The sequence below is a fragment of the Babylonia areolata genome, chromosome 13 (assembly GCF_041734735.1).
Source record: "Babylonia areolata isolate BAREFJ2019XMU chromosome 13, ASM4173473v1, whole genome shotgun sequence".
Taxonomy (NCBI): Eukaryota; Metazoa; Mollusca; class Gastropoda; order Neogastropoda; family Buccinidae; genus Babylonia; species Babylonia areolata.
This window is the reverse complement of record NC_134888.1, coordinates 934161-959404: the sequence shown is the minus strand read 5'-3', so window position 1 is coordinate 959404 and position 25244 is coordinate 934161. Positions and strand designations below refer to the sequence as shown.

General features: G+C 41.5%; 1 protein-coding gene across 1 annotated transcript; it reads left to right on the top strand.

The window, feature by feature from the left end:
* Nucleotides 1-1118: 1118 nt before the first annotated feature.
* On the top strand, nt 1119-24778 carry LOC143288959 (uncharacterized). Its single transcript, XM_076597655.1, has 10 exons — nt 1119-3741; nt 5408-5485; nt 7428-7547; nt 8615-8708; nt 10399-10483; nt 11387-11507; nt 15930-16020; nt 17356-17436; nt 20055-20300; nt 21980-24778. The coding sequence occupies exons 1-10, from the start codon at nt 3343-3345 to the stop codon at nt 22792-22794; spliced, it is 2130 nt and encodes a 709-aa protein (XP_076453770.1). The 5' UTR covers nt 1119-3342; the 3' UTR covers nt 22795-24778.
* Nucleotides 24779-25244: the final 466 nt, after the last annotated feature.

The window sequence follows — 25244 nt, the reverse complement described above, 5'->3', positions numbered from 1 at the left end:
TATCGTATCTTTATAGTGGAAGCTGTTCACCAAACGTTAGGTATTCGTGGTTGTAATTCTGGATTCAGATTAATCCGTTCTCAGAATGGATATATAGTAAATCAGGATTTATTTTCATGTTGTCTTTTTTTGATAATTGAACCACAGAACAGGGAACATGACCAGCAGTGTTTCAGACAGTGTATTGTGTTGTTGTTGCGCTGATCAGTGATATAAAATATGTTTTCTTTTAGAGCTGATGTCACCTGGATATGTGTGAACACATGCTTGCAACTCTCCACTCCATCATACACCTCCATGAAACAGTAAGGCACATGTGCACAAACACACACACACATACATATACACACAAGTGAATGCATGTATCCATGCATACGTAAATGCCAGCATGCAGGTGCTCAGGCGCACATGCATACACTTACAAATTTATGCATACAAACACATCCGCACACAAATATGTCTTAGGAGTATTTGTTGTATCACAGTGATGTCACGGACACTGACGGATAGTGAGGACAGTTTGTCACTATGAATGGATCATGTAAATGTTATGAAGTGTGCAACTGTAAGAGTTTTGATAACATTTTTGGGGGGGGTGTGCATGTGTAATTTGTGTGTGTGTGTGTGTGTGGTGTATGTGTAGAAATAAAAATCAGTAAAACTGTGTAACAGTTGTGTTCAGTTTAAAATTTTTTAAAATTTTTATTGCATTCCTGTTTTTGTTTTTCTTTCGGACTAAATCTCTTCCTGTCTGTCTCTTTCCTATTTCTGGACCTGTGACAACATGCACACACACACACACACACACACACACACACACACACACACTCATGCACACACACACACATGCACACACACACACACACACAAATACACACACACACACACACACACCCATGCACACACACACACATGCACAAGCTCACATATGCACACATCACCCATGTTCATGTGCACACATTTTCAGTCATGTGCAGGCGTACATGTGCACACACGTGTTCACACACACACACACACACATGCACACTAATACACACACACACACACACACACACACACACATTGATATGTAGAAGTGCACAGTGGTGTTAGTGCTATTCAGATGTGGTCCTCTCAGTTCTGAAGCAAGCAATGATGATGAGGGCCATGGCCCAGCTAATACATGGCGCATCCCTAACGCTTAGACGGTGAATTTCCAAGGGTAAATATCTTCCAGACATTCATGTGGAACTGCACAAACGTTGCACTTCATCACGCAACTGATTAATTTGAAAACAAAATATTTTCCTGCACAGACACAATGGAAAGAAAAGAAAATTCCTGGTCAAGCCATATGAAAAATAAAACCTTTCAGAAGAATGTTTTGGATTTTGAATTTTCCTGAAAAAATTAATTGTGCTGGGGTTAAGTCAGTGGGGATTTGACTGTAAACCCTATACAGAAGTAATGCTGTTTTTCTTTTACACTTATAGGTACAGAAAGTCATTAGTTATTGCTTTCTTGCACACACACACACACACACACACACACATACATATGTTAATGTTATCATGGAACTTGTTACATAACATTACAGAGCATATTGCATGCCATCAAGAAAATATTCAGTCGTTATGTAACAAGCTGAGAAACAAAGGAAAAAAACAACCCTTCAACAACATCAATGTAGAAGGTAAAAACACAATCTTCTTTCCCTTGACTACCGCCTTCATTCTTGTGAAGATTCTGTAGACTATAAGGGGGGTTTGCGTGTTTTAATAATAGCTGGCATGACCTGTCAGTTCAACCAGTTGAAACTCTGATGAAGTAATGGCTGGTTACAGTAATCAAGTTAATTATTGATCTGATAAGTCCTTGAATATGGTAATGTGGTATGGTCCTCATACACTAGGAAACATATATATATAAACTTAATAGAAAATGTGCAGTGAAGATTCACAAAGCAAATAAAAGGAACGAGTAAGAAAGACAGTTGTCTAAAGTTCCAGATATCTCCCTTGCAAAGAATGAGGGTCTGTTCTTTCATAACATGTATATTACAATCAAAATAACAAAGTTACATGCTGATGAAATACACAATCGTACACCTATACACCCAAACATGTAGACGGCAGAAGGACAAACTGACAGCATGCATGCATGCAATCACTTATGCAAGTGCCCGCGCCCGCGCGCACACACACACACTGTAAGTGAGAGAGGCTCTTTTTTCACACTTTCTCTCACATGTAAAAGTAACTTGTCCAGCAGTCTGCCTTATGACATTGCCATCGCAGGAACACTTTATTTAAACAAAACAAAACAAATATAAACAACATTGTTTACAGAAAAGATAAGAACGAAAGGACTATGACTTTCAGATAAAGTTTTCAACCAGTAGTTAATCATAACATTTGGAAACGCGCACCTTGGAAACAAGACAAAACAAAACAAAAAACAATGACTGTACACAATCAGTGCAAAAGGTTCGAAAAACACCAAGAAGCCGACCAATGACATGAAGTTATTATGTTCACATGCGTATGCAAACAATGGTCATGTGACTGCCGAAATAGGTGATCGTCAACTTCCGTCACACGTGATAATATCACATGATCACTTTCACATGTCTGTGGTCATTTTGAATACCACACACTGTTGGACGGGGAACGTGATATTCGATTCTACACAAGTCGGAGAATATCATTCTGAAACAACCGAAGGTACGCAGCTGATTTAATTTATATATTCATTTCTAACATTATTGAGGTGTATGTCAGCCTATGCGTGCTTTTATTTTAAAACAGAATTTCATTTTTCAGTGGTACCCATGCATGCGAAACACTTGTAGTTTTCTCGTCTGAGAAATTATAATCTTAACCCTGCCTGGTTTATTTCAACTTGTAACATGAAATACCTTTATTTTAGTTCAATGTATGTGGGTGTAGTTCGGTCTTAAAAGGCCTAGCGTGGTGACTATAGAGAAAAGATAAATCATTAGAAAAAAAAAAAAAAAAAAAAGTACCGTGTTGATTGTTTCTTCACCATGTGCAAAGAAAAAGAGATCGTCGATGTGTACACGTTCAGTTCTGTAGCACGAGTGTAATACTGAAAAAAAGTTGATGTTTGTATTCATTTTTTTTCTTAAGAAAATTTTTTTAAAGCTTTTTTTGGCTGATTTATTTTTCAATAACAAAATGAGTGAAGCCTAAGAAAGAGAAATATTGAACAATGAACAGTTGGAACTTTTAACTCTTTACAAGACACAATATTCAAACCATTGCCAGTTCTGAGTTTTTAAACTGAAACTGTTTTCAAGATTTTTGTGTCAGTGTTGTCTCATAAAAAGTAACGAACAATACCATGAAGAGACATGATTTGTTTAATATTTCTTTATTTGTATATTCATTTATCAATATTATTTTTGAGCTGAATGGGTGCTTAGTGCTTGTTGAAATAGAGCCGTTTGATTTTACTTTATACTCAGATCTTTTGACAATACCTCTGTTTCTGGTATATGAGTGCATGTTCAAATGGAGTTGTGTGATTGTACTTTTAATACTCATGGACAAAAAATTCAAAATTTTATTTCTTTTCGAAATACCTCTGTTTCTGGTTTTTCTTTTAATCGCTTTTTTCTTTGTTCGCTTGTCACAGCCCGGAACAGTTGACACAATGGGAACAACCCAGTTTGCTGCTGGGATTTTGATCATCATCAGTTTGTCACTGATGATCAACGTCACTGTATGTGGCATTGTAGTGGTAAGTACTCATACATTACTTTCTTGGTGGCTTGCGTGGCTTTTTACAGGAGACAGTTACTGTAAAGAGTGCTTGAAAACAGAGTGTGCAAACTGTAATTAATAAATGAAAACTCTGATGTCGATGTTCATAAAGAGAAAGACAGAAATGTCAAATCAGTTAATTGGGCTTTGAAAGTGTACTTCCGCTGGGGTTGGGGTATGTGCTTGAAAATTTCTTATTGCTCAAACCATCCATTTTATACTACTGGAAGAAAGATTAACAAACACAACCATCATTAGCTGTCTTGCATTGTAGATTGCTCATCAAGCGTGCCGCTTACTACATGTTATTAAGAGAGAAGCAATTGTACTTAAGCAAAACGGAACTCCACATAGTTTGGTATTGTTAAGAATATTTCTCTCAAGGACTAACATGAACAAAAATTTGAAGGAAAAACTGAGAATTTTGAATAAAATGATAGTCTAAACATTTTCTTGAATTATATAGGTGGAGTTTTACCAGCTGAACAAAATGACAGTCTAAACATTTTCTTGAATTCTATAGGAGGAGTTTTACCAGCTGAACAAAATGACAGTCTAAACATTTTCTTGAATTCTATAGGAGGAGTTTTACCAGTTGTGGCTACAGGGACCAATAACGAAAGCTGATAATAATAATAATAATAATAATAATAATAATAATGGTATTTATATAGCGCTGGATCTTGTGCAGAGACAAATCAAAGCGATTTCGCATCAGTCATTCACACGCATGCATAAGTCTAAAACTGTAGAAACTAAAGACAAGGAAGGGCAGGCAAGGGAGGCTATTTTGGGAAGAGGTGGGTTTTAAGGCCAGACTTGAAAGAGCTGAGTGTGGAGACTTGACAAAGCGAAAAAGGAAGTTCATTCCAAAGCTGATCATCCAGAGGGGACTAAAAGGAATTCTTGAGAGAATATCCCAAGATGAAAGAAATAAAAATAAAAACTGGATGCCACTCCAAGCCTGAAGGCGTTAATCGTATTACTCAGCACTGGGTGGTGCCATGATATGCTATGAATGAATGATAAATCCAAGCCGTGCTGTATCTGGTTTCCAGAATGAGGAAGGGAAGTGTAAAAAATCAGTCCCAGTTGAACTTTTTAAATTCAAAATGGACTGAAGCTAGGATGTATATTTTATATCATATGATAATGAATATATGAGTCACTAAATAGTTGAATATAATAAAGAATCAAAGCTGAAGCTAGGATGTATATTATATATCATACGATAATGAATATACGAGTCACTAAATAGTTGAATATAATAAAGAATCAAAGCAGAAAATGCAATGAAATAAATGTGAGAGATATGATACAAGTAATATGATATGAATTTATTCAACTTTTCCCACCCCTTCTTCTGTAGAAGTTCTTCTTCTTCCGGTGATGTTCAGCTGCCAGCCTTGGCAGTTACTGACATTTGGAGAAGCTGCACACCGCGTTGGTATCAGACGAAGAGAGAGAGAGAGAGAGAGAGAGAGAGAGAGAGAGAGAGAGAGAGGTTGTTGGTAGAATGGAGGGGGGTTGGGGGGTGGGGGGGGGGGGGGTTGTGCTAAGTTATCAATCTTTAAGGTTAAAAGTTGTTGAAGTGGGACAGGTTTTTTTGAAATTGCTTCTTCCCTTCTTGTTTATGGTTTCAGATCGACTTGGAGGATAACAAGACCATTGCTTCCTTTTTCGACCTGCCAGCTCCTTTCGGACCCGAGGATGACGTGACTGTGAGTTCTTCACAGTGCATTTTTTTGCTTGTTGAATAGTGCTTTAAGTTTAACACAATAGTCGAGAATAGTGCTTTAAGTTTAACACAATAGTCGAGAAGAGTGCTTTAAGTTTAACACAATGGTCGTCTTCAGTCCATCACACTCATCCCTAGTGTGTTGCTTGAGAAATCAAATGGTATTAGCTTGTTCATGCGTTCACATCACACCCGGGTTCAGACTGATGGACAGAAACTAAGATTGCAATACAGTGTAATGTAATACAGTACAGTACAGTACAGTACAGTACAGTACAACACAATGCGATACGATACGATGCAATGCGATCGATTGACGAGCGTTGGACTGTCAATCTGAGGGTCCCGGGTTCGAATCACGGTGACGGCGCATGGTGGGTAAAGGGTGGAGATTTTTACGATCTCCCAGTTCAACATATGTACAGACCTGCTAGTGCCTGAACCCCCTTCGTGTGTATATGCAAGCAGAAGATCAAATACGCACGTTAAAGATCCTGTAATCCATGTCAGCGTTCAGTGGGTTATGGAAACAAGAACATACCCAGCATGCACGCCCCCGAAAACGGAGTATGGCTGCCTACATGGCGGGGTAAAAACGGTCATACACGTAAAAGCCCACTCGTGTGCATACGAGTGAACGCAGAAGAAGAAGAAGAAGATGCAATGCGATCAATGAAATACACTACAATACAATACAACACAATACAATACAATGCAACACAATGCAGTGCAATGCAATACAATACAATACAATACAATACAATACTGTACATTTACGGTGCAATCATGATGTGACTGGTATCCTGCACGGATAAACACATTGCAAACACTGAACACATACTGACATTGACAGTATGCATCAGCAGCCTTACAAATTAACAGTCTCTGTGTCTGTCTGTCTGTCTGTCTGTCTGCCCCCCCCCCCCCCTCTGTCTGTCCCACTCTCTCTTTTCTTCATAGTTCATGCACGTAAATTCATATTCATCAAAATGATCAACATTTGAAGGTAAACTATAGTATTTGCATTAATAACAAATGTGTGAATAAATCAGATGTTTGATTTGTAGTAAGCCAGTCTCATTTTTGTGTGTATTTATTTTGTTGGAAAAGCAGGAAACTGACCTGGGTTCGATGAACTATTATAGTAACAACTATGATTATGTTTCGTTTCATCTAACCCAGGTGTAAACATTGATGCATACAATATTTCATTATTGATTAATTTTCTTTCCTAATCCCGATCCCCCCCACCACCCTCCGCACCCCGACCCCTCTCACACACACACTTTTTCTTTCTGCAAACACTGAGACTCTCCCTCTCCGTTTTACATTTTGTACTGCAGTTCTTTTCCACATTCTCTTTCCACATTCTCTTTCCTTTCCACGTTCTCTTTTCACATTCTCTTTCCACGTTCTCTCTCCACGTTCTCTTTCCACGTTCTCTTTTCACATTCTCTTTCCACGTTCTCTCTCCACGTTCTCTTTCCTTTCCACATTCTCTTTCCACGTTCTCATTCCACGTTCTCTTTCCTTTCCACGTTCTCTTTCCACGCTCTCTTTCCACGTTCTCTTTCCACATTCTCTTTTCCACATTCTCTTTCTCTTCCTTCCTCAGCCCCCCACCCCTCCACCTCAGCTGCCCCCTTTTCAGTTGAATGATTCTTCCCCTGCCATTAATTTTCAGAAACGATTATTTCTAAGTAATAATAATTATGAAAATAATCATAATAGAAATAATGATAAGATGATGACATTAGACTGAAAATAGATTTTATTATTATTATTGTTATTGTTGTTGTTTTTGTTATTATTATGAATAATAATGATATATTTTACTTTCACAATAAGATCATCATCTTAGCTGAACAGACTATTATAGGTAAATAAACAGCAAGAGTGATGGGTGCACTGATGCATGTCCTTAGGGTCAGGTGAGGTACCTGGTGCACAGCGACGCTTGCAGTGACATCACTTTTACCCCTGAGCCATCCCCCCTCCCCTGGATTGCCATGATCGCTCCGGGGAACTGTCCTAACAGTGAGAAGGTCAGTCTGGCACTCTCAGTTTTATAACTACACAGGTTTGTGCAGGACTGTAGCACAGAGATGCCAACTGTTAACATTTCGCCGTATTTTATTACGCTCGATGGCAGTTTGTTCCGACGTTAGGCGAAAATTGTTCCGACAAGTTCATTTTTGACTACATTTTAGCATGGTCACACGCTTTCCTTTCGTAACATTACCCAGACGCTCTAGACCTGTTGATCGTGAGGCCAGGGCAGTCACTACTCACCTTGGTCTCACGTGATGATGTTCAGCTAATCGCATGCGTGTTTACATTGAAACAGCATTGAAATGGACCAATCAACGTAATCGTAGCAGTTACACCATGGTTCAGGCAGGCCCAAGTGTTTGTATGCCTTGTAGATAAAATGTATGTTTGCTGATGTTGCTTGGAGTCCGAATGTTCCTACCAAGTTCAGAATGTTCCTACCAAGTTTCCTGATTGTTCCTACAATGTTCCTGCAAACACTTTACTTGTGCTGGCATCTCTGGTAGCAGAACTTAATACAAAAGACAACTCAGTCAGAACCTTATGCTTATTCTTGATATTCAGTATGTATATAGTGTTGGTAATGTTTTTTTGTTTTTTGTGTGTGTTTGTTTTATATGTGTGTGTGTGTGTGTGTGTGTGTGTGTGTTTCTTCATTGTTATTAACTGGTCGTCCTACTTTGCTGATTTTGACATTCATGTCAGAGTTATTCAAACTTGTAGATATTTTACAGACCAGAAACTAGATGTGCAATAAGCATGAATTAGAAAAACAATGTTGACTGACTGATTAATTGTTCCTCTTGTTTAGCCACTACTGATTGATTATTCCCCTTGTTTGACCAATGCTGATTGATTGTTCCCCATGTTTAACCAATGCTGATTGATTGTTCCCCTTGTTTGGCCATTGCTGATTAATTGTTCCCCTTGTCTGGCCAATGCTGATTAATTGTTCCCCTTGTTTGGCCATTGCTGATTAATTGTTCCCCTTGTTTGGCCAATGCTGATGGGTTGTTCCCCTTAACTGGCCATTATAAGCCCTGTGAGGTAACCGCTTCAGGTGGCCAACGTGGAGAGAGCCGGATATTCTGCAGCCATCATCCACAATTATCCCGGCAAAGAATTCCCCCTGGTCTTGACGGACGAAGGGGCAGGTAAGTGTGGTCTGCTTTATGGGGGAAGGTACTCTGTTCTCCTCCAATGATTTCCATCCACCCCCGCCCCCCACGTCTCCCGTTTTTTTTGTTTTTTTTTGTGTGTGTGTGTGTGTGTGTGTTCATATTGTTGGATGATCAGGTTTTTATAAGAATGAGGAAGATTAATTAATTAAATAACGCAAGGCCGTTACTGCTTGTGTTGTGTTGGATGGGCTTTTTAGTGTTGCTGCTCTACCATGGAGGCTTCCATACTTTGCTTTCTGGGTTGTACTTACTGGGTTTGTTTTCGTTTCCATAACCCGCCAAATGCTGACATGGATTACAGGATCTTGATGTGTATATTTGAACATCATTATGCATGACGGTGCATACACCCAGGGAGGGGGTTTCAGCCGCTAGCAGGTCTGCATGTCTATTAATCTGGGAGATCAGGAAAAAAAAAAATCTCCACCCTTTGCCCATCAGGAATTGAGACCAGAATTCAAACCCAGAACCCTCAGACTTAACTCTCTCCATACGAATGGCGAAAGAGACGACGTTAACAGCGTTTCACCCCAATTACCATCATCAAAATATTGCAAGCGGAACGCTCTTATACTGAAGAGGTGAATGTTGACAAAGAATACCACAGTTCTGACGACGGTAGCTAAAGGTTGGGTCATTCAGATACCCACTGGACATCCGAGGGGTCTGTGTAGAGGAGAAGAGAGGACTGGCCGTACTGAGTGAGTTAAAGTCCATTACTTTAACCACTCGGCTGTTGTGCCCATCCACTGCATACATGTGAGAAGAAGAGTGTACTGACGGCAGTGCTTGGAACTGTGACAGTGTATCACCAAGTATCTTGTTGTTCATTTAGCTATAGTCTGTTCATCTGTGATGATGATATTAGACTGAAAATAAATGACATTATTGGTTGTTTTTTCCCTATTATCATTTTTTTTTTTAATATCCTTACTTATAAATCATCATTTCTAAAAATCAATGGGAGAGAAGAATTATTCAACTGAAAAGGGGGCGGTTGATCTGAAGGAGGTGGGAAGAAAGAGAGAGTACAAAACGTAAAATGGAGAGGGTGAGTGTCAGTGACTGGAGAAAGAAAAACATAATATTGGAAAGGTGTGTGTGAGAGAGGGCTGGGGATGGGGGAAGTGGGATTAGGACAGAAAATTTGTAGTTTGTTTTTTTGTATTTTGTATTTCTGTTTATCACAACATATTTCCCTGTGTGAAAGTCGGACTGCTCTCCCTGAGAGCGTCGCTACACTACAGCGCCACCCATTTTTTTTTTTTTTTTTTTTTTTGTATTTTTTCCTGCGTGGATTTTTTTTTAATATTTGTTTTTCCTATCGAAGTGGGTTTTTCTACAGAATTTTGCCAGGAACAACCCCTTTGCTGCCCTGGGTTCTTTTACGTGCGCGAAGTGCATGCTGCACACGGAACCTCGGTTTATCGTCTTATCCGATTGACTAGCTTCCACTGAGACCACCACTCAATGTCTAGTGGAGGAGGAGAAAATATCGGCGGCTGAGCCATGATTCGAACTAGCGCGCTTAGATTCTCTCGCTTCATAGGCGGACGCGTTACCTCTAGGCCATCACTCCACTTAATCAAATACTGTATGCAGTACTTCTATAGATTATTATTTGATCATCAGCACTCCGTCACAAAGTCTCTGTCTGTTGCAGATAAGTATGAAGTCAACATCACTGCCGTGTCTGTGGGGTACTCTGCTGGCGTGCAGCTTGGTAACCAGTTCAACTACATGAACAAGTAAGTGTCACACTCGTCTGAGATATGTTTGTACATTGTTTCTGTTAACCCTTTCACCGCCAGTCAATTTAGAGTGCAAAATTCCCTTGTGCTACAAACACAGAAAATATGGTGTCTAATAATAGTTGGGGATTTCCCCTGTGATGTGTAGAAAATATGGCCTGTCCTACCACCGAACATTAAGAGCAGTATGTTCATAGATAACAGGCCTTGAGTGCATGCTTATATATTTGTGTACCTATTACAGCGGATTTCTTTTTACATGTATTGTATCTGTATTTGTATTTCTTTTTATTACAACAGATTTCTCTGTGTGAAATTCGGGCTGGTCTCCCCAGGGAGAGCGCCACCCATTTTTTTGTATTTTTTCCTGCATGTAGTTTTATTTGTTTTTTCCTATCGAAGTGGATTTTTTCTTCAGAATTTTGCCAGGAACCACCCTTTTGTTGCCGTGGGTTCTTTTACGTGCGCGAAGTGCATGCTGCACACGGGACCTCGGTTTATCGTCTCATCCGAATGACTAGCGCCCAGACCACCACTCAAGGTGTAGTGGAGGGGGAGAAAATATCGGCGGCTGAGCCGTGATTCGAACCAGCGCGCTCAGATTTTCTCGCTTCCTAGGCGGACGCGTTACCTCCAGGCCATCACTCCACTCCACGCTTTGTCGTCTCATCCAAAAGACTGGACACTCAGTTTGATTTTCCAGTCAAACTTTAGAGAAAGGGCGAGAGCGGGATTCGAACCCACACTCTCACAGACTCTCTGTATTGGTAGCTGAGTCACTTAACCATTCTGCCACCTTCCTCATAAAGATGTGGGTGGACGGATGGATAAATGGTTTGTTGTGTTGTCCGACTGTTTTACTACTTTAACTCACTTGAAAAGTGACTTCTTGTTTTGCAGGACAGTGGTGGTCAGAATTGTGGTGACGTCAGCTTTTCCGCTTACTATCAAGATTGTGCTGATTGTTTTCGGTACACTTGCGGGCATGGTCATCATAGTCCCCTTGGTAATTTCCCTATGTGTAAGTACAGTTTGGATTCTATATCCTTAGGACTTAAATCTCTGTTGTGACTTGTGACTTCTATCTTTTTTGTTGTTTGTCATTGTCACAGTAATTTGGAGAGGGTTTTTTTTTCGCATACAAACAAAGCTGTGCACAAAGCCTGACGTCTGGTGAAAGGTCGGATGTAAAGTTGTCATTCTCTGGTCAAGACGTGAGTGGTTCCTCTGTTGTGATGTGTGAAGTTTTGGTCCTTTTTTCACCACTCATGTGGGAATCTTAATGTGTGCTCTAATGATTATGGAATCGATGATGATGACATATACAGTGCTTTTCCTATGGTTGAAAATAGGTTGAAAACACACACACACACACACACACACACACACACACACACACACACACACACACACACACACACACACACACACACACACACAACACGCACGCAAAGTGATCTTATATAACTGGAAAAGACTTGGAAGACACACACTTGTATTTCATGATATGTATGCACACACATATACTAACATGCCTACACACTTACACACGCATACCAGTTGTTTTCTCCAAGGTGAAAAACGCCGTGCCGAAACTGAGCCTCACGCTTTGACCACTGTTGAGCACCGGGTCAAAAAGTCCAACACCCAACAGACTGTCACATCAAAGTGTCATACCACAGACTGCCCAACAGACTGTCACATCAAAGTGTCATACCACAGACTGCCCAACAGACTGTCACATCAAAGTGTCATACCACAGACTGCCCAACAGACTGTCACATCAAAGTGTCATACCACAGACTGCCCAACAGACTGTCACATCATAGTGTCATACCACAGACTGCCCAACAGACTGTCACATCAAAGTGTCATACCACAGACTGCCCAACAGACTGTCACATCATAGTGTCATACCACAGACTGCCCAACAGACTGTCACATCAAAGTGTCATACCACAGACTGCCCAACAGACTGTCACATCATAGTGTCATACCACAGACTGCCCAACAGACTGTCACAATATCTCCATCAAAGTGTCATACAAATATGCGATAACTGATTGTACAAAAGCCACAACACCTACCTGAACAATTAGTGATTTTCAAAACTCACAAGTGTTAGGCAGGGGAGCGATGGAGTGTTTTTTTAAAAAAATTTTTTAATTTTTTTTTTTTTAGCTTGTGCTATTTTGTCATATGTGTTAAAAATGCCTTCTTGCTCTGTTACTAATTCAGACCAAAATTAAGGCACTTTCATGTATATTGTATTGTATTGCATTGTATTGTATTGTATTGCTATTTTGTCACAACAATGTGAAATTTGGGCTCCTATCCCCAGGGAGAGCTTGTCGCTACACTGAGAGCGCCATTCATTTTTTTCTTGTCTTTTTACTGTTTTGTCTTTTTACTGTTTCACATTGTTTTCCTATCAAGTCTTTTTACTGTTTTGTCTTTTTACTGTTTCACATTGTTTTCCCATCAAGTCTTTTTACTGATTTGTCTTTTTACTGTTTCACATTGTTTTCCCATCAAGTCTTTTTACTGTTTTGTCTTTTTACTGTTTCACATTGTTTTCCTATCAAGTCTTTTTACTGATTTGTCTTTTTACTGTTTCACATTGTTTTCCTATCAAGTCTTTTTACTGATTTGTCTTTTTACTGTTTCACATTGTTTTCCTATCAAGTCTTTTTACTGTTTTGTCTTTTTACTGTTTCACATTGTTTTCCTGTCAAGTCTTTTTACTGTTTTGTCTTTTTACTGTTTCACATTGTTTTCCCATCAAACTGGATTTTTCGACAGAATTTTGCCAGGGACAACTCTTTTGTTGTGTACTAAGTGCATGCTGCACATGGGACTTTGGTTTATTATCTCCTCGAATGACTAGTACTAAGTGCATGCTGCACATGGGACTTTGGTTTATTATCTCCTCGAATGACTAGTACTAAGTGCATGCTGCACATGGGACTTTGGTTTATTACCTCCTCGAATGACTAGTACTAAGTGCATGCTGCACATGGGACTTTGGTTTATTATCTCCTCGAATGACTAGTACTAAGTGCATGCTGCACATGGGACTTTGGTTTATTATCTCCTCGAATGACTAGTACTAAGTGCATGCTGCACATGGGACTTTGGTTTATTATCTCCTCGAATGACTAGTACTAAGTGCATGCTGCACATGGGACTTTGGTTTATTATCTCCTCGAATGACTAGTACTAAGTGCATGCTGCACATGGGACTTTGGTTTATTATCTCCTCCAATGACTAGTACTAAGTGCATGCTGCACATGGGACTTTGGTTTATTATCTCCTCCAATGACTAGCATCCAGATCACCACTTAAGGTCCAGCAGAGGAGGGGAGAGTACTGGCGACTGTGGGATTCAAACCAGAGCATTCGGATTATCTCCCTTCTGACAATCTGAAGTGATCACTGAATTAAACCTCATGCAAGCTGCCATAACGCGAGTGTTTGTGAAAGTGCCAGCGATTCATTTGTACAAGATTGAGATAATCTGTGTTAGTGGAAGATAACGGAACACATCCCTGCAGTGTGGTGTTTGGTACAGACACAGTGAATCGTACATTTCTAGCTGTATACACTTCTTGTGAGCGAAATATGGGGATCTGCTTGATTGGTCAAGGAAATTTCTTTTCAAATACAATGTTTGTGTACGCAAGACCAAAAGTATGAAAAACCCCCCACCTCAACAACTAATAAACAACATAAACAAAATATGAACATGAACTGCAAAATCATTTCTGATCTTTGATAGTTTTGCACTCAAATTTATGACGCTGGGTGTTCTGTGAATATCTTGCACATTGTGGAGTGGTATCTCACAAGGAAGCTAGTGTCTGCACATTGTGGAGTGGTGGCCTAATGGTAATGTATCTCACAAGGAAGCTAGTGTCTGCACATTGTGGAGTGGTGGCCTAATGGTAATGTATCTCACAAGGAAGCTAGTGTCTGCACATTGTGGAGTGGTGGCCTAATGGTAATGTATCTCACAAGGAAGCTAGTGTCTGTAGGTTGTGGAGTGGTGGCCTAATGGTAATGTATCTCACAAGGAAGCTAGTGTCTGCAGGTTGTGGAGTGGTGGCCTAATGGTAATGTATCTCACAAGGAAGCTAGTGTCTGCAGGTTGTGGAGTGGTGGCCTAATGGTAATGTATCTCACAAGGAAGCTAGTGTCTGCAGGTTGTGGAGTGGTGGCCTAATGGTAATGTATCTCACAAGGAAGCTAGTGTCTGCACATTGTGGAGTGGTGGCCTAATGGTAATGTATCTCACAAGGAAGCTAGTGTCTGCAGGTTGTGGAGTGGTGGCCTAATGGTAATGTATCACACAAGGAAGCTAGTGTCTGCAGGTTGTGGAGTGGTGGCCTAATGGTAATGTATCTCACAAGGAAGCTATTGTCTGCACATTGTGGAGTGGTGGCCTAATGGTAATGTATCTCACAAGGAAGCTAGTGTCTGCAGGTTGTGGAGTGGTGGCCTAATGGTAATGTATCTCAAAAGGAAGCTATTGTCTGCACATTGTGGAGTGGTGGCCTAATGGTAATGTATCTCACAAGGAAGCTAGTGTCTGCACATTGTGGAGTGGTGGCCTAATGGTAATGTATCTCACAAGGAAGCTAGTGTCTGCAGGTTCGAGTCCCATTGAGACAGGAATTTTTTCTTCTTCTTCTTCCACTTAGCGACCAACATCAGTATGCTGATGAAAATTGTCGTGTTGTGGGAGGTTGCTGTTGGCGCAATTTAGCTGGGCTACTGAGGGATGTTCTGTTAACTGATAATTATATCTCAAAATGTAACTTTTTTTTTTTATTTTTTTTTTTACTTTTTTTTTTTGCTGCCCCGTCCTCTGCACCGTTTCAGTGGCATTACTCCCACGCCGCTCATTTAGATTCCCCCATACACGGCCACACCCGGGTTTGTCCGTCGTAGTTCCAGCGTCGGCAGTCCACAGGAAACCATCAATGTTAGGTCGCCAGGAGGCCACACACCAGAGGAGACCCTGCACTGCTGCTGAGTCACTTCGGTGGTGTTCAGTGGTGCCTGTTCTGTTTTTAACGTACTTAGGACACCACCTACTAAGCCCCCTACTAACGACAATAATGGCTTAGTCGCGTATTTTTAACCTAAAAGAATTACAAACATCTCACACATTGTGGAGTTGTTTTAACTCACTCAGTACGGCCAGTCCTCTCTTCTCCTCTACACAGACCCCTCGGATGTCCTGTGGGTGTCTGAATGACCCAACCTTTAGCTTCCGTCGTAAGAATTGTGGTATTCTTTGTCAACATTCACCTCTTCAGTATAAGAGCCTTCCGCTTGCAATATTTTGATGATGGTAACTGGGATGAAACGCTGTTAACGTCGTCTCTTTCGCCGTTCGTATGGAGAGAGTTAACCTTCAGAACTTTGTTGCTGTCTCAGGCACAGATCCGGAGGCTTTGTGTTGCGTACAGAAGCAGAAAGAGAAAGAACAACTTTGTGAGAAGACTCCCTCAGAGACGGTTCGTTAAAGGTAAGAACAGCGTCAGCACACACAACACACACACACACACACACACACACACAGACACACACACACACACACACACACACACACACACACACACACATCTGTCATCTGTCCTGTATACTTCAGCAGATTGAAGTTCAGAACAGGGAAGGTCTCTAATCTGTCTTGGTATTCTGGGGGAGCTAAGTGTCTTGGTATTCTGGGGGAGCTAAGTGTCTTGGTATTCTGGGGGAGCTAAGTGTCTTGGTATTCTGGGGGAGCTAAGTGTCTCGGTATTCTGGGGGAGCTAAGTGTCTTGGTATTCTGGGGGAGCTAAGTGTCTTGGTATTCTGGGGGAGCTAAGTGTCTCGGTATTCTGGGGGAGCTAAGTGTCTCGGTATTCTGGGGGAGCTAAGTGTCTTGGTATTCTGGGGGAGCTAAGTGTCTTGGTATTCTGGGGGAGCTAAGTGTCTTGGTATTCTGGGGGAGCTAAGTGTCTGGGTATTCTGGGGGAGCTAAGTGTCTTGGTATTCTGGGGGAGCTAAGTGTCTGGGTATTCTGGGGGAGCTAAGTGTCTGGGTATTCTGGGGGAGCTAAGTGTCTTGGTATTCTGGGGGAGCTAAGTGTCTGGGTATTCTGGGGGAGCTAAGTGTGTATTCTGGGGGAGCTAAGTGTGTATTCTGGGGGAGCTAAGTGTGTATTCTGGGGGAGCTAAGTGTCTTGGTATTCTGGGGGAGCTAAGTGTCTTGGTATTCTGGGGGAGCTAAGCGGCTCGGTTCTCACACTGTCAATGGCTTGTAATATTCTTTGCCTGTCTGTTGCCAGTGGGACTGTATGAATTTTTAAGTCCTTAAAATCTTTAAAAAAAAAAAAAAAAAAAAAAAAGACACTCAGGTTTGAAAACATTTCTTTATTTTGTGTCTCTTCATTGAACCCCCCCTCCCCCGCCCGCACCCCCCCCCCCTAAAAAACAACAACAACAAAACAACAACGTCATTTCTGTCAATTTAGAAAAAAAATGGAATTCTCTCTCTCTCTCTCTCTCTCTCTCTCTCTATATATATATATATATATCCCTGATTTTGAAAGAACTGTCCTCATAAGGTTGATGTTTACAGACAGTGATATATACAAATCCATTTAAGGGGCATAAGCTGGCACTCACAATAAAGTGCATATGTGATCATTAAGATATTTTTTGGCCTTTGGGGGACAAAAGGTTTGGAATAAGTTTGAAATGCTGTGATAAAAAACTCTGCATGAATCCTGCAACCATAGGATCTGCGGGCTTGGGAACTATTCACAGGTAGTTCTGCATCATCTGAATTCAATGATTTTTTGTGTGTTTTTCCTGGGCAGATGACTATTTTGACACATGCGCAGTCTGCCTGGACACTTTTGAGGTTGGGGAAAGAATGCGTGTGCTGCCTTGTGAGCACGGTAAGTTGTTATCATGTTGTCTTCAGCACGGTAAGTTGTTATCATGTTGTTTTCAGCACGGTAAGTTGTTATCATGTTGTCTTCAGCACGGTAAGTTGTTATCATGTTGTTTTCAGCACGGTAAGTTGTTATCATGTTGTTTTCAGCTGTGTTTGAATGTGTGTTTTCGTGGATGTCATCTGTGTTTTTTGATGGATTATTTGAAGGTGTATTTTTGTGCATACTATCTGTATGTCAGTATGTGTTTTGTGTGTGGATATCATCTGTGTTCCAATGTGCTTTTCATGAATGATATGAATGTGTGGTTATGTGGATCTCATTTGTACATGAATGTGTGTTTTTGTGGATGTGATTTGTGTTTGAATTTGTGTTCCTGAGGATACCATCTGCATGTGAATGTGTGTTTTTCGTGGACAGACCTATCAGCCCTTTCATTCTTTGTTGAATTTATTATGCTTGGTTGTACTTGATTCTGCTCTTCTACTTAAAAAAAGAAAAATACACTCTCAGGAAAAACAAGAGAGGCAAGGCCTTCAAGACTCACTTGTGATAAATTAAGTCCCCTAGCATTAATTACAGAGTAATTTCCCTTCTTTACTATCTGCACCAAAACGTTTGCAAAATAAATAAAAATTCCATGCTTAGCAAAAGAAGTTCCTGTTTGAACAAAAAATGATAATATCGAGTCCTCTTGTTGTTGTGTCAGAATAAGAGGTCAAAGTGCCAAGTTTAGAGAATACAAAAAATATAAATATAACAGTAAATGCAGTTTGCATATAATTAGGCTTCTTTTTTTAATTTTTTTGGTGTCCATCCCATGTATTGTTTTAAACAAGATGACTAGAAAGAACTGAATTTTTCCTATTTTTATGCCAAATTTGGTGTCAACTGACAAAGTATTTGCAGAGAAAATGTCAATGTTAAAGTTTACCACGGACACACAGACACACGGACACACACACACACACACACACAACCGAACACTGGGTTAAAACATAGACTCACTTTGTTTACACAAGTGAGCCAAAAAGTTATCACTAACTTGCACCTTTGAAAAGCTACAGAGGCCGTTCACGAGGTCAGTGCAAATCTGTGAAAACAATGAAGGTGGTTGGACTTAGATGTGATGTCATATACCACAGCTGTTGCCATACAGTTGCAAGCAGATGTGATGTCATATACCACAGCTGTTGCCATACAGTTGCTTGCAATGCATCTGATGACAATATTGAGACAAAAATTGTAGCAAAGTTCTGCCTCCAAACTTTAGAGGATGGAGAAAATAAGAATGTGCGTGCTTCCCTGTAAGTTTGGATTAGTGGGTGATATATTCTTGCTGCTTTCAGGTGTGTTAAATGTGTGTTTTTCATGGATGTCATCTGCATTTGAATGTGCTTTTCATGGATGATTTGAACGTGTGTCTTTGTAGATGTCATCTGTATTTGAATGTGCTTTTCATTTGATTTGAATGTGTTGCTGAGGACGTCATCTGTATGTGGATGTGTGCTTTTGTGGATGTCATCTGTATGTGAATGTGTGTTTTTGTGGATGTCATCCGTATGTGAATGTGTGTTTTTGTGGGTGTCATCCATATATGAATGTGTGTTTTTGTGGATGTCATCCGTATGTGAATGTGTGTTTTTGTTGATGCCATCCGTATGTGAATGTATGTTTTTGTGGATGTCATCCTTATGTGAATGTATGTTTTTGTGGATGTCATCCGTATGTGAATGTGTGTTTTTGTGGACGTCATCTGTATGTGAATGTGTGTTTTTATGGATGTCATCCATATGTGAATGTATGTTTTTGTGGATGTCATCCGTATGTGAATGTATGTTTTTGTGGATGTCATCCGTATGTGAATGTGTGTTTTTGTGGACGTCATCTGTATGTGAATGTGTGTTTTTGTGGGTGTCATCCATATGTGAATGTGTGTTTTTGTGGATGTCATCCGTATGTGAATGTGTGTTTTTGTGGATGTCATCCGTATGCGAATGTGTGCTTTTGTGGATGTCATCCGTATGCGAATGTGTGCTTTTGCGGATGTCATCCGTATGCGAATGTGTGTTTTTGTGGACGTCATCTGTTATTTTTGTGAATGAATAGGACGAGGATGTGACACTTAACAATAACAACAGCTCTTTGAAAGCAGAAATGATGAGGCACTGAAGACATTCAATTCTTCTCTTGTATAGCAAACTGTACATTGATATGTTTTCACGTTCACGGAAGTGCACACATCTGATGCGCTGTGCAGAATCCCTGTATCAAGCCAGCTGTACGACTGTATTATTCGTTTTACATTGTGAATTTTCTGAGAATCTTGCTGACTACCAGCTTCCATAGCACTCGTGTCAGTGTGTGAATCTTGGTGTGATTAGCTAGCCATGAAGTTTTCTATCATGTTGCTGGTCACAGTGTGTGAATTTATCTGACTACAGTACTTCTGTATTCTGTTGCATATGTCAGTGCGCGAAATTAGGTGTATGTAGCTGACTGTGAAATCTCGTGTTCTGTTCTTGTCTTGATCTCAGTGTGTAAATATTGGTCATATGTTTAGCTGACTTCCAAGGTCTGCATTGTGTTGCTGATCTCTGTTCATGAACCTCTGTTTTCAGTTTATCACAGTCGCTGTATTGACCGTTGGTTGACCCGCTTTGACCCAAGGTGCCCCCAGTGCATGCGGCCCATCGTACCACGGGAGTCAGGGGACATCACCAGATACGATGAGCGGACGCCCTTGATGCAAGACGATGGTCGGCGTGATATGGTTTTGCCGCCATTTTTGGAAAGCAGTTGGAACTCTTCATCCAATATTCAGGACCCCACCAGCCTGCGTTGTCCCTTTGGCTGCCAGTGTCCAGGTCAGTATCTCATTATTGCTACTTTTCAGTGAAAGCAGAATTCTAACTTTGTAATTATGTGTTTGATACTGAGGTACTGCACAGGCATGCAGAAGGAAGGTAATGTACTAAGGGAGGTCACTAGATGCATCTGCTTTCATTTTCTCAAATCAAATCAAATCAAATCAAAAAGACTTTATTAATCCACATGGAAATTAAGTCGTGCAATCACAGGCTCGTTGTAAACACTGGCATAAAATCATCATGCGCAACATAAGAAGAGATTAAAACTAGTCAAATAAGAATTCCCAATAGCTGACGATATACCAATCCCCCCCCCACCCCCACCCACACACATAGCCTCTCGGCATGAGAGGAGTTGTCATGTGTACAGGACAGGAAACAGACCTCTGCTGTCCACACCAGTAGGTCATGGTAAGTGTGTCAGACTAACTCTTTCACCACCATAGGCGACTTTAGTTGACAAGTCAGTGCACTGTCATAGGCGATTTTTGTTGACATGGATAGGTCATGTTGATAAGACCATTTTTCACATTGTAACAAAGCTCGGCAGCTGCAGCACACACACACACACACACACACACATATACACACACACACACAAACACACACACACACACACACACACACACACGTTTGAACAGAAGCCGCATATTACATGTGGATGGGGCTGATGACTAGATCTTCAGGTAGATGGTTGTTGATTGCGCAATTCTAGTTCTCATACTAGATTTGTTCGAGAGACAGGGCATTGACTGCTTTCGGGGAAAAGCTATTGTCGAAGCGATTGGTTTTCGTCCTTATACTTCTGTACCGTCGACCAGAGGGGAGCACCTCGAAAATCACAAAGGCTGGATGTGATTCGTCCTGGCTGATTGATTTTGCTTTTTGGAGTAGCCGCTTATAATATATGTCTTCTAGAGAAGGTAGATCAGGCCCGGTAATGTTGGTGGCAGTTTTTACGATTCTGTTCAGGGCTGCGACTTCTGCCTTGGAAATTTTTCCGTACCAAACAGTAATAGGGAACTTTTTTTTGTTTTTGTTTTTGTTTTGAATGAATGATTTTTTTTTTTTTTTTTTTGGATGTTCATGATCTTAAGCAAGAATGTGATAAACTGTGTGATCCGTTCATGTCTGTGATGGATAATACAAGTTTTGGAATCGGCAAATACCACTTATTTTGTTCTTGTAAATATACGGAAATGGTTGTGATGGAAAAGTATCGAAACAGTTTTGCTCTTGTAAATATAAAGACATGATTGTGTGTGTTCGAAGTCAGCATTTGGCAGCCACTGTCACACCCTCGACACAAAGGTGCCGGTAGTATTGGTCTCTATAGCCTGTTAGGGGCAGGGCATTCCAGTCCCGAATTGTTTTTGGGAGGAATTAATGTGTGTGTGTGTGTGTGTGTGTGTGTGTGTGTGTGTGTGTGTGTGTGTGTGTTTGAGTGTGTGAGTGTGTGTATGTGTGTGTGTGTGTGTGTGTGTGTGTGTGTGTGTGTGTGTGTGTGTGAGTGTGTGTGTGTGTGTGTGTGTGTGTGTGAGTGTGTGTGTGTGTGTGTGTGTGTGTGTGTGTGTGTGTGTGTGAGTGTGTGTGTGTGTGTGTGTGTGTGTGTGTGTGTGTGTGTGTGTGTGACTCCCCGAGTTTGAAGCCTGAGTTTGTTCTTTGTTGTGGCGCAGGTCCCCACATCTGGGATCAATCATCTCCCCCAGCAGGGACCAACATGTGGCCGGTGTACGCGGCAATGCGGTCCGCCAATCTCGCCGATCTGCACGCGTGGTTCAGCTCCTCAGTAACCGTCACCAACCCCCCCTCCTCCTCCTCCTCCAGAGCTCCCTCACAACAGGCCACATCCTCTTCCTCCAGAGCTCCCTCACAACAGGCCACATCCTCTTCCTCCACAGCTCCCTCACAACAGGCCACATCCTCTTCCTCCAGAGCACCATCACGAAAGGCCATATCCTCTTCCTCCTCTTCCTCCACAGTTCCCTCTCAACAGGCCACATCCTCTTCCTCCTCTTCCTTCACAGCTCCCTCACAACAGGCCACATCCTCTTCCTCCTCTTCCTCCACAGTTCCCTCACAACAGGCCACATCCTCTTCCTCCACAGCTCCCTCACAACAGGCCACATCCTCTTCCTCCTCTTCCTCTACAGTTCCCTCACAACAGGCCACATCCTCTTCCTCCTCTTCCTCCACAGTTCCCTCACAACAGGCCACATCCTCTTCCTCCACAGCTCCCTCACAACAGACCACATCCTCTTCCTCCAGAGCTCCCTCACAACAGACCACATCCTCTTCCTCCACAGCTCCCTCACAACAGACCACATCCTCTTCCTCCACAGTTCCCTCACAACAGGCCACATTCTCTTCCTCCCCTTCCTCCACAGTTCCCTCACAACAGGCCACATCCTCTTCCTCCTCTTCCTCCACAGCTCCCTCACAGCAGACCACATCCTCTTCCTCCTCTTCCTCCACAGTTCCCTCACAATAGGCCACATCCTCTTCCTCCTCTTCCTCCACAGTTCCCTCCCAACAGGCCACATCTTTGAATTCCCCAATAGTTCCCCCAGAGCAGGCCTGGTATTCTAGTGATTTTTATGGGTGCTGATTCATGAAAATGGGCATTGTGATGATATTTTGGCTAACACAGCTCCCTCACAACAGGCCACATCCTCTTCCTCCACAGCTCCCTCACAACAGGCCACATCCTCTTCCTCCTCTTCCTCCACAGCTCCCTCTCAACAGACCACATCCTCTTCCTCCTCTTCCTCCACAGCTCCCTCACAACAGGCCACATCCTCTTCCTCCACAGCTCCCTCTCAACAGGCCACATCCTCTTCCTCCACAGTTCCCTCTCAACAGGCCACATCCTCTTCCTCCTCTTCCTCCACAGCTCCCTCACAACAGGCCACATTATCTTCCTCCTCTTCCTCCACAGTTCCCTCTCAACAGGCCACATCCTCTTCCTCCTCTTCCTCCACAGCTCCCTCTCAACAGGCCACATCTTTGAATTCCCCAATAGTTCCCCCAGAGCAGGCCTGGTACTCTAGTGATTTTTATGGGTGCTGATTCATGAAAATGGGCATTGTGATGATATTTTGGCTGACAGCATTGTGTGTGTGTGTGTGTGTGTGTGTGTGTGTGTGTGTTGGTGTGTCGCTGTGGTTGTGAGTGTGTCTTTATTTCCCGAGCATTGTAGTTGTAGTCCAGATTACATTTACAACAACTTAAAAAAAAAAAATTATTGAGATTTATTGTTTCTCTGATGGCATGTGGTTCATGCTTCTGCTTGGATGTTCAGCAGTGGCTGGACGATACTTGTATTTGTAGAATGCTGACGTGTGAAAGCTTACATATTGTTTTACAAATTAGATGTAAAGGATAAAAAGAACTGTGCTACAAGTGTGCGCGTTTGTTTGAAAATGGGTTTGGACATGTATAGTTGTCAGGGAGTGGGCTGTGAAGTTGGTTTTGTAAATGCTTTTCGGCAACGTTTAACAGATTGTAGATGGCAAGGTTGGAATCGCCATTATTCACACAAGTGAAAGATTTGGTATGTATAGAACGTTTCCATTTTTAAAAAAAGTCCAGAGAAGATAATGTTACCCCTCTCTTTCGTCAACTTCATTGGCTGCCCATCCAGTAAAGAATTCAGTACAAAATTGCCTTATTAGCTTATCGCTACTTCCAAGGTTTTCTCCTTATCTTCTGTCTTTCATGTTTACACTCCATCCTGTTCTCTCAGATCTTCTGGGGAAACTCTTTCGAGTCCCCAGAGCCTCTTCAAAGACATTTCAGTCCCTCAAGCATCTTCTGTCTAGAACTCTCTTCCTCTGGATCTCTGGCACTCAGCAGCTCGGTCCTCTTTCAGAAGAAAACTTCAAACCCACCTGTTCAAAATGGCTTCAGATGTGATGAGATAATACATAGTCCCTTGTCTGTCTCCTCCCACCCTCTACACCCCCCTTGTGTCCCCCCTTCCATTGGGGGTATTCTTGTGGAGTGTATGCTTATGCTTCGGTGTTTGCTGTGTATGTGTGCGCGTCTGCGTGCGTGCGTGCGTGTGTGTGTGTGTGTGTGTGTGTGTGTGTGTACGTGCGCGCGATTATTTATATCTGCAGTTTGTAGTAGTATTCATGTATGTAAGTTTTTGTTTTTCCACTTCTGTCCTTATGTGCTCTTGTGTGGTGGAATGCACTGTTGTTTCTGTGTTGTTTCATGCGTAGCGCTTGGAGCTCATTATATGGGAAGTTTGCGCCAAAGAAGTACAATACATTATTATTACTATTTTGTTTTTTTGCATGATTTTAAACCATATTTGTGTTTAAATCTGTACAGATATTTCAAATATGTAGTGAACGATGTTTAGACTAGGTACCTCTGATTTGACTGTACATTGTGTTTAAATCTGGACAGACATTTCAAATATGTAGTGACGAAGTTTAGACTAGGTACCTCTGATTTGACTGTACATTGTGTTTCTTTACCAAAGAAAAAAAGAGAAAAAAAAAGAATGAAAGCAAAGAAAAGAAAAAAAAAGAAAAGGAAAGAAAGGAAGAGAAAGAAAAAAAAAAGAAGAAAAAGAAAAAACAACAACAAAACACACACAAAAAAGTACAGCAAGAACTGAAAAAGGCTGACGACGATTATGCCCCCTTACTACTTCAGAGTGGTTTACTGTTTATCAGATTAACTCACTCAGTACGGCCAGTCCTCTCTTCTCCTCTACACAGACCCCTCGGATGTCCAGTGGGTGTCTGAACGACCCAACCTTTAGCTTCCGTCGTCAGAATTGTGGTATTCTTTGTCAACATTCACCTCTTCAGTATAAGAGCCTTCCGCTTGCAATATTTTGATGGTGGTAACTGCGGTGAAACGCTGTTAACGTCGTCTCTTTCGCCGTTCGTATGGAGAGAGTTAAATCTGTACAGATATTTCAAA

Bases quoted from the DNA above. Each gene is read 5' to 3' on its own strand.
- LOC143288959 (XM_076597655.1), top strand. From the start codon at position 3,343: ATGAAGAGACATGATTTGTTTAATATTTCTTTATTTGTATATTCATTT. The intron at 11,508-15,929 runs GTAAGTACAGTT...TTGCTGTCTCAG, and splicing joins CCTTGGTAATTTCCCTATGT to GCACAGATCCGGAGGCTTTG. The intron at 16,021-17,355 runs GTAAGAACAGCG...TTTCCTGGGCAG, and splicing joins TCAGAGACGGTTCGTTAAAG to ATGACTATTTTGACACATGC.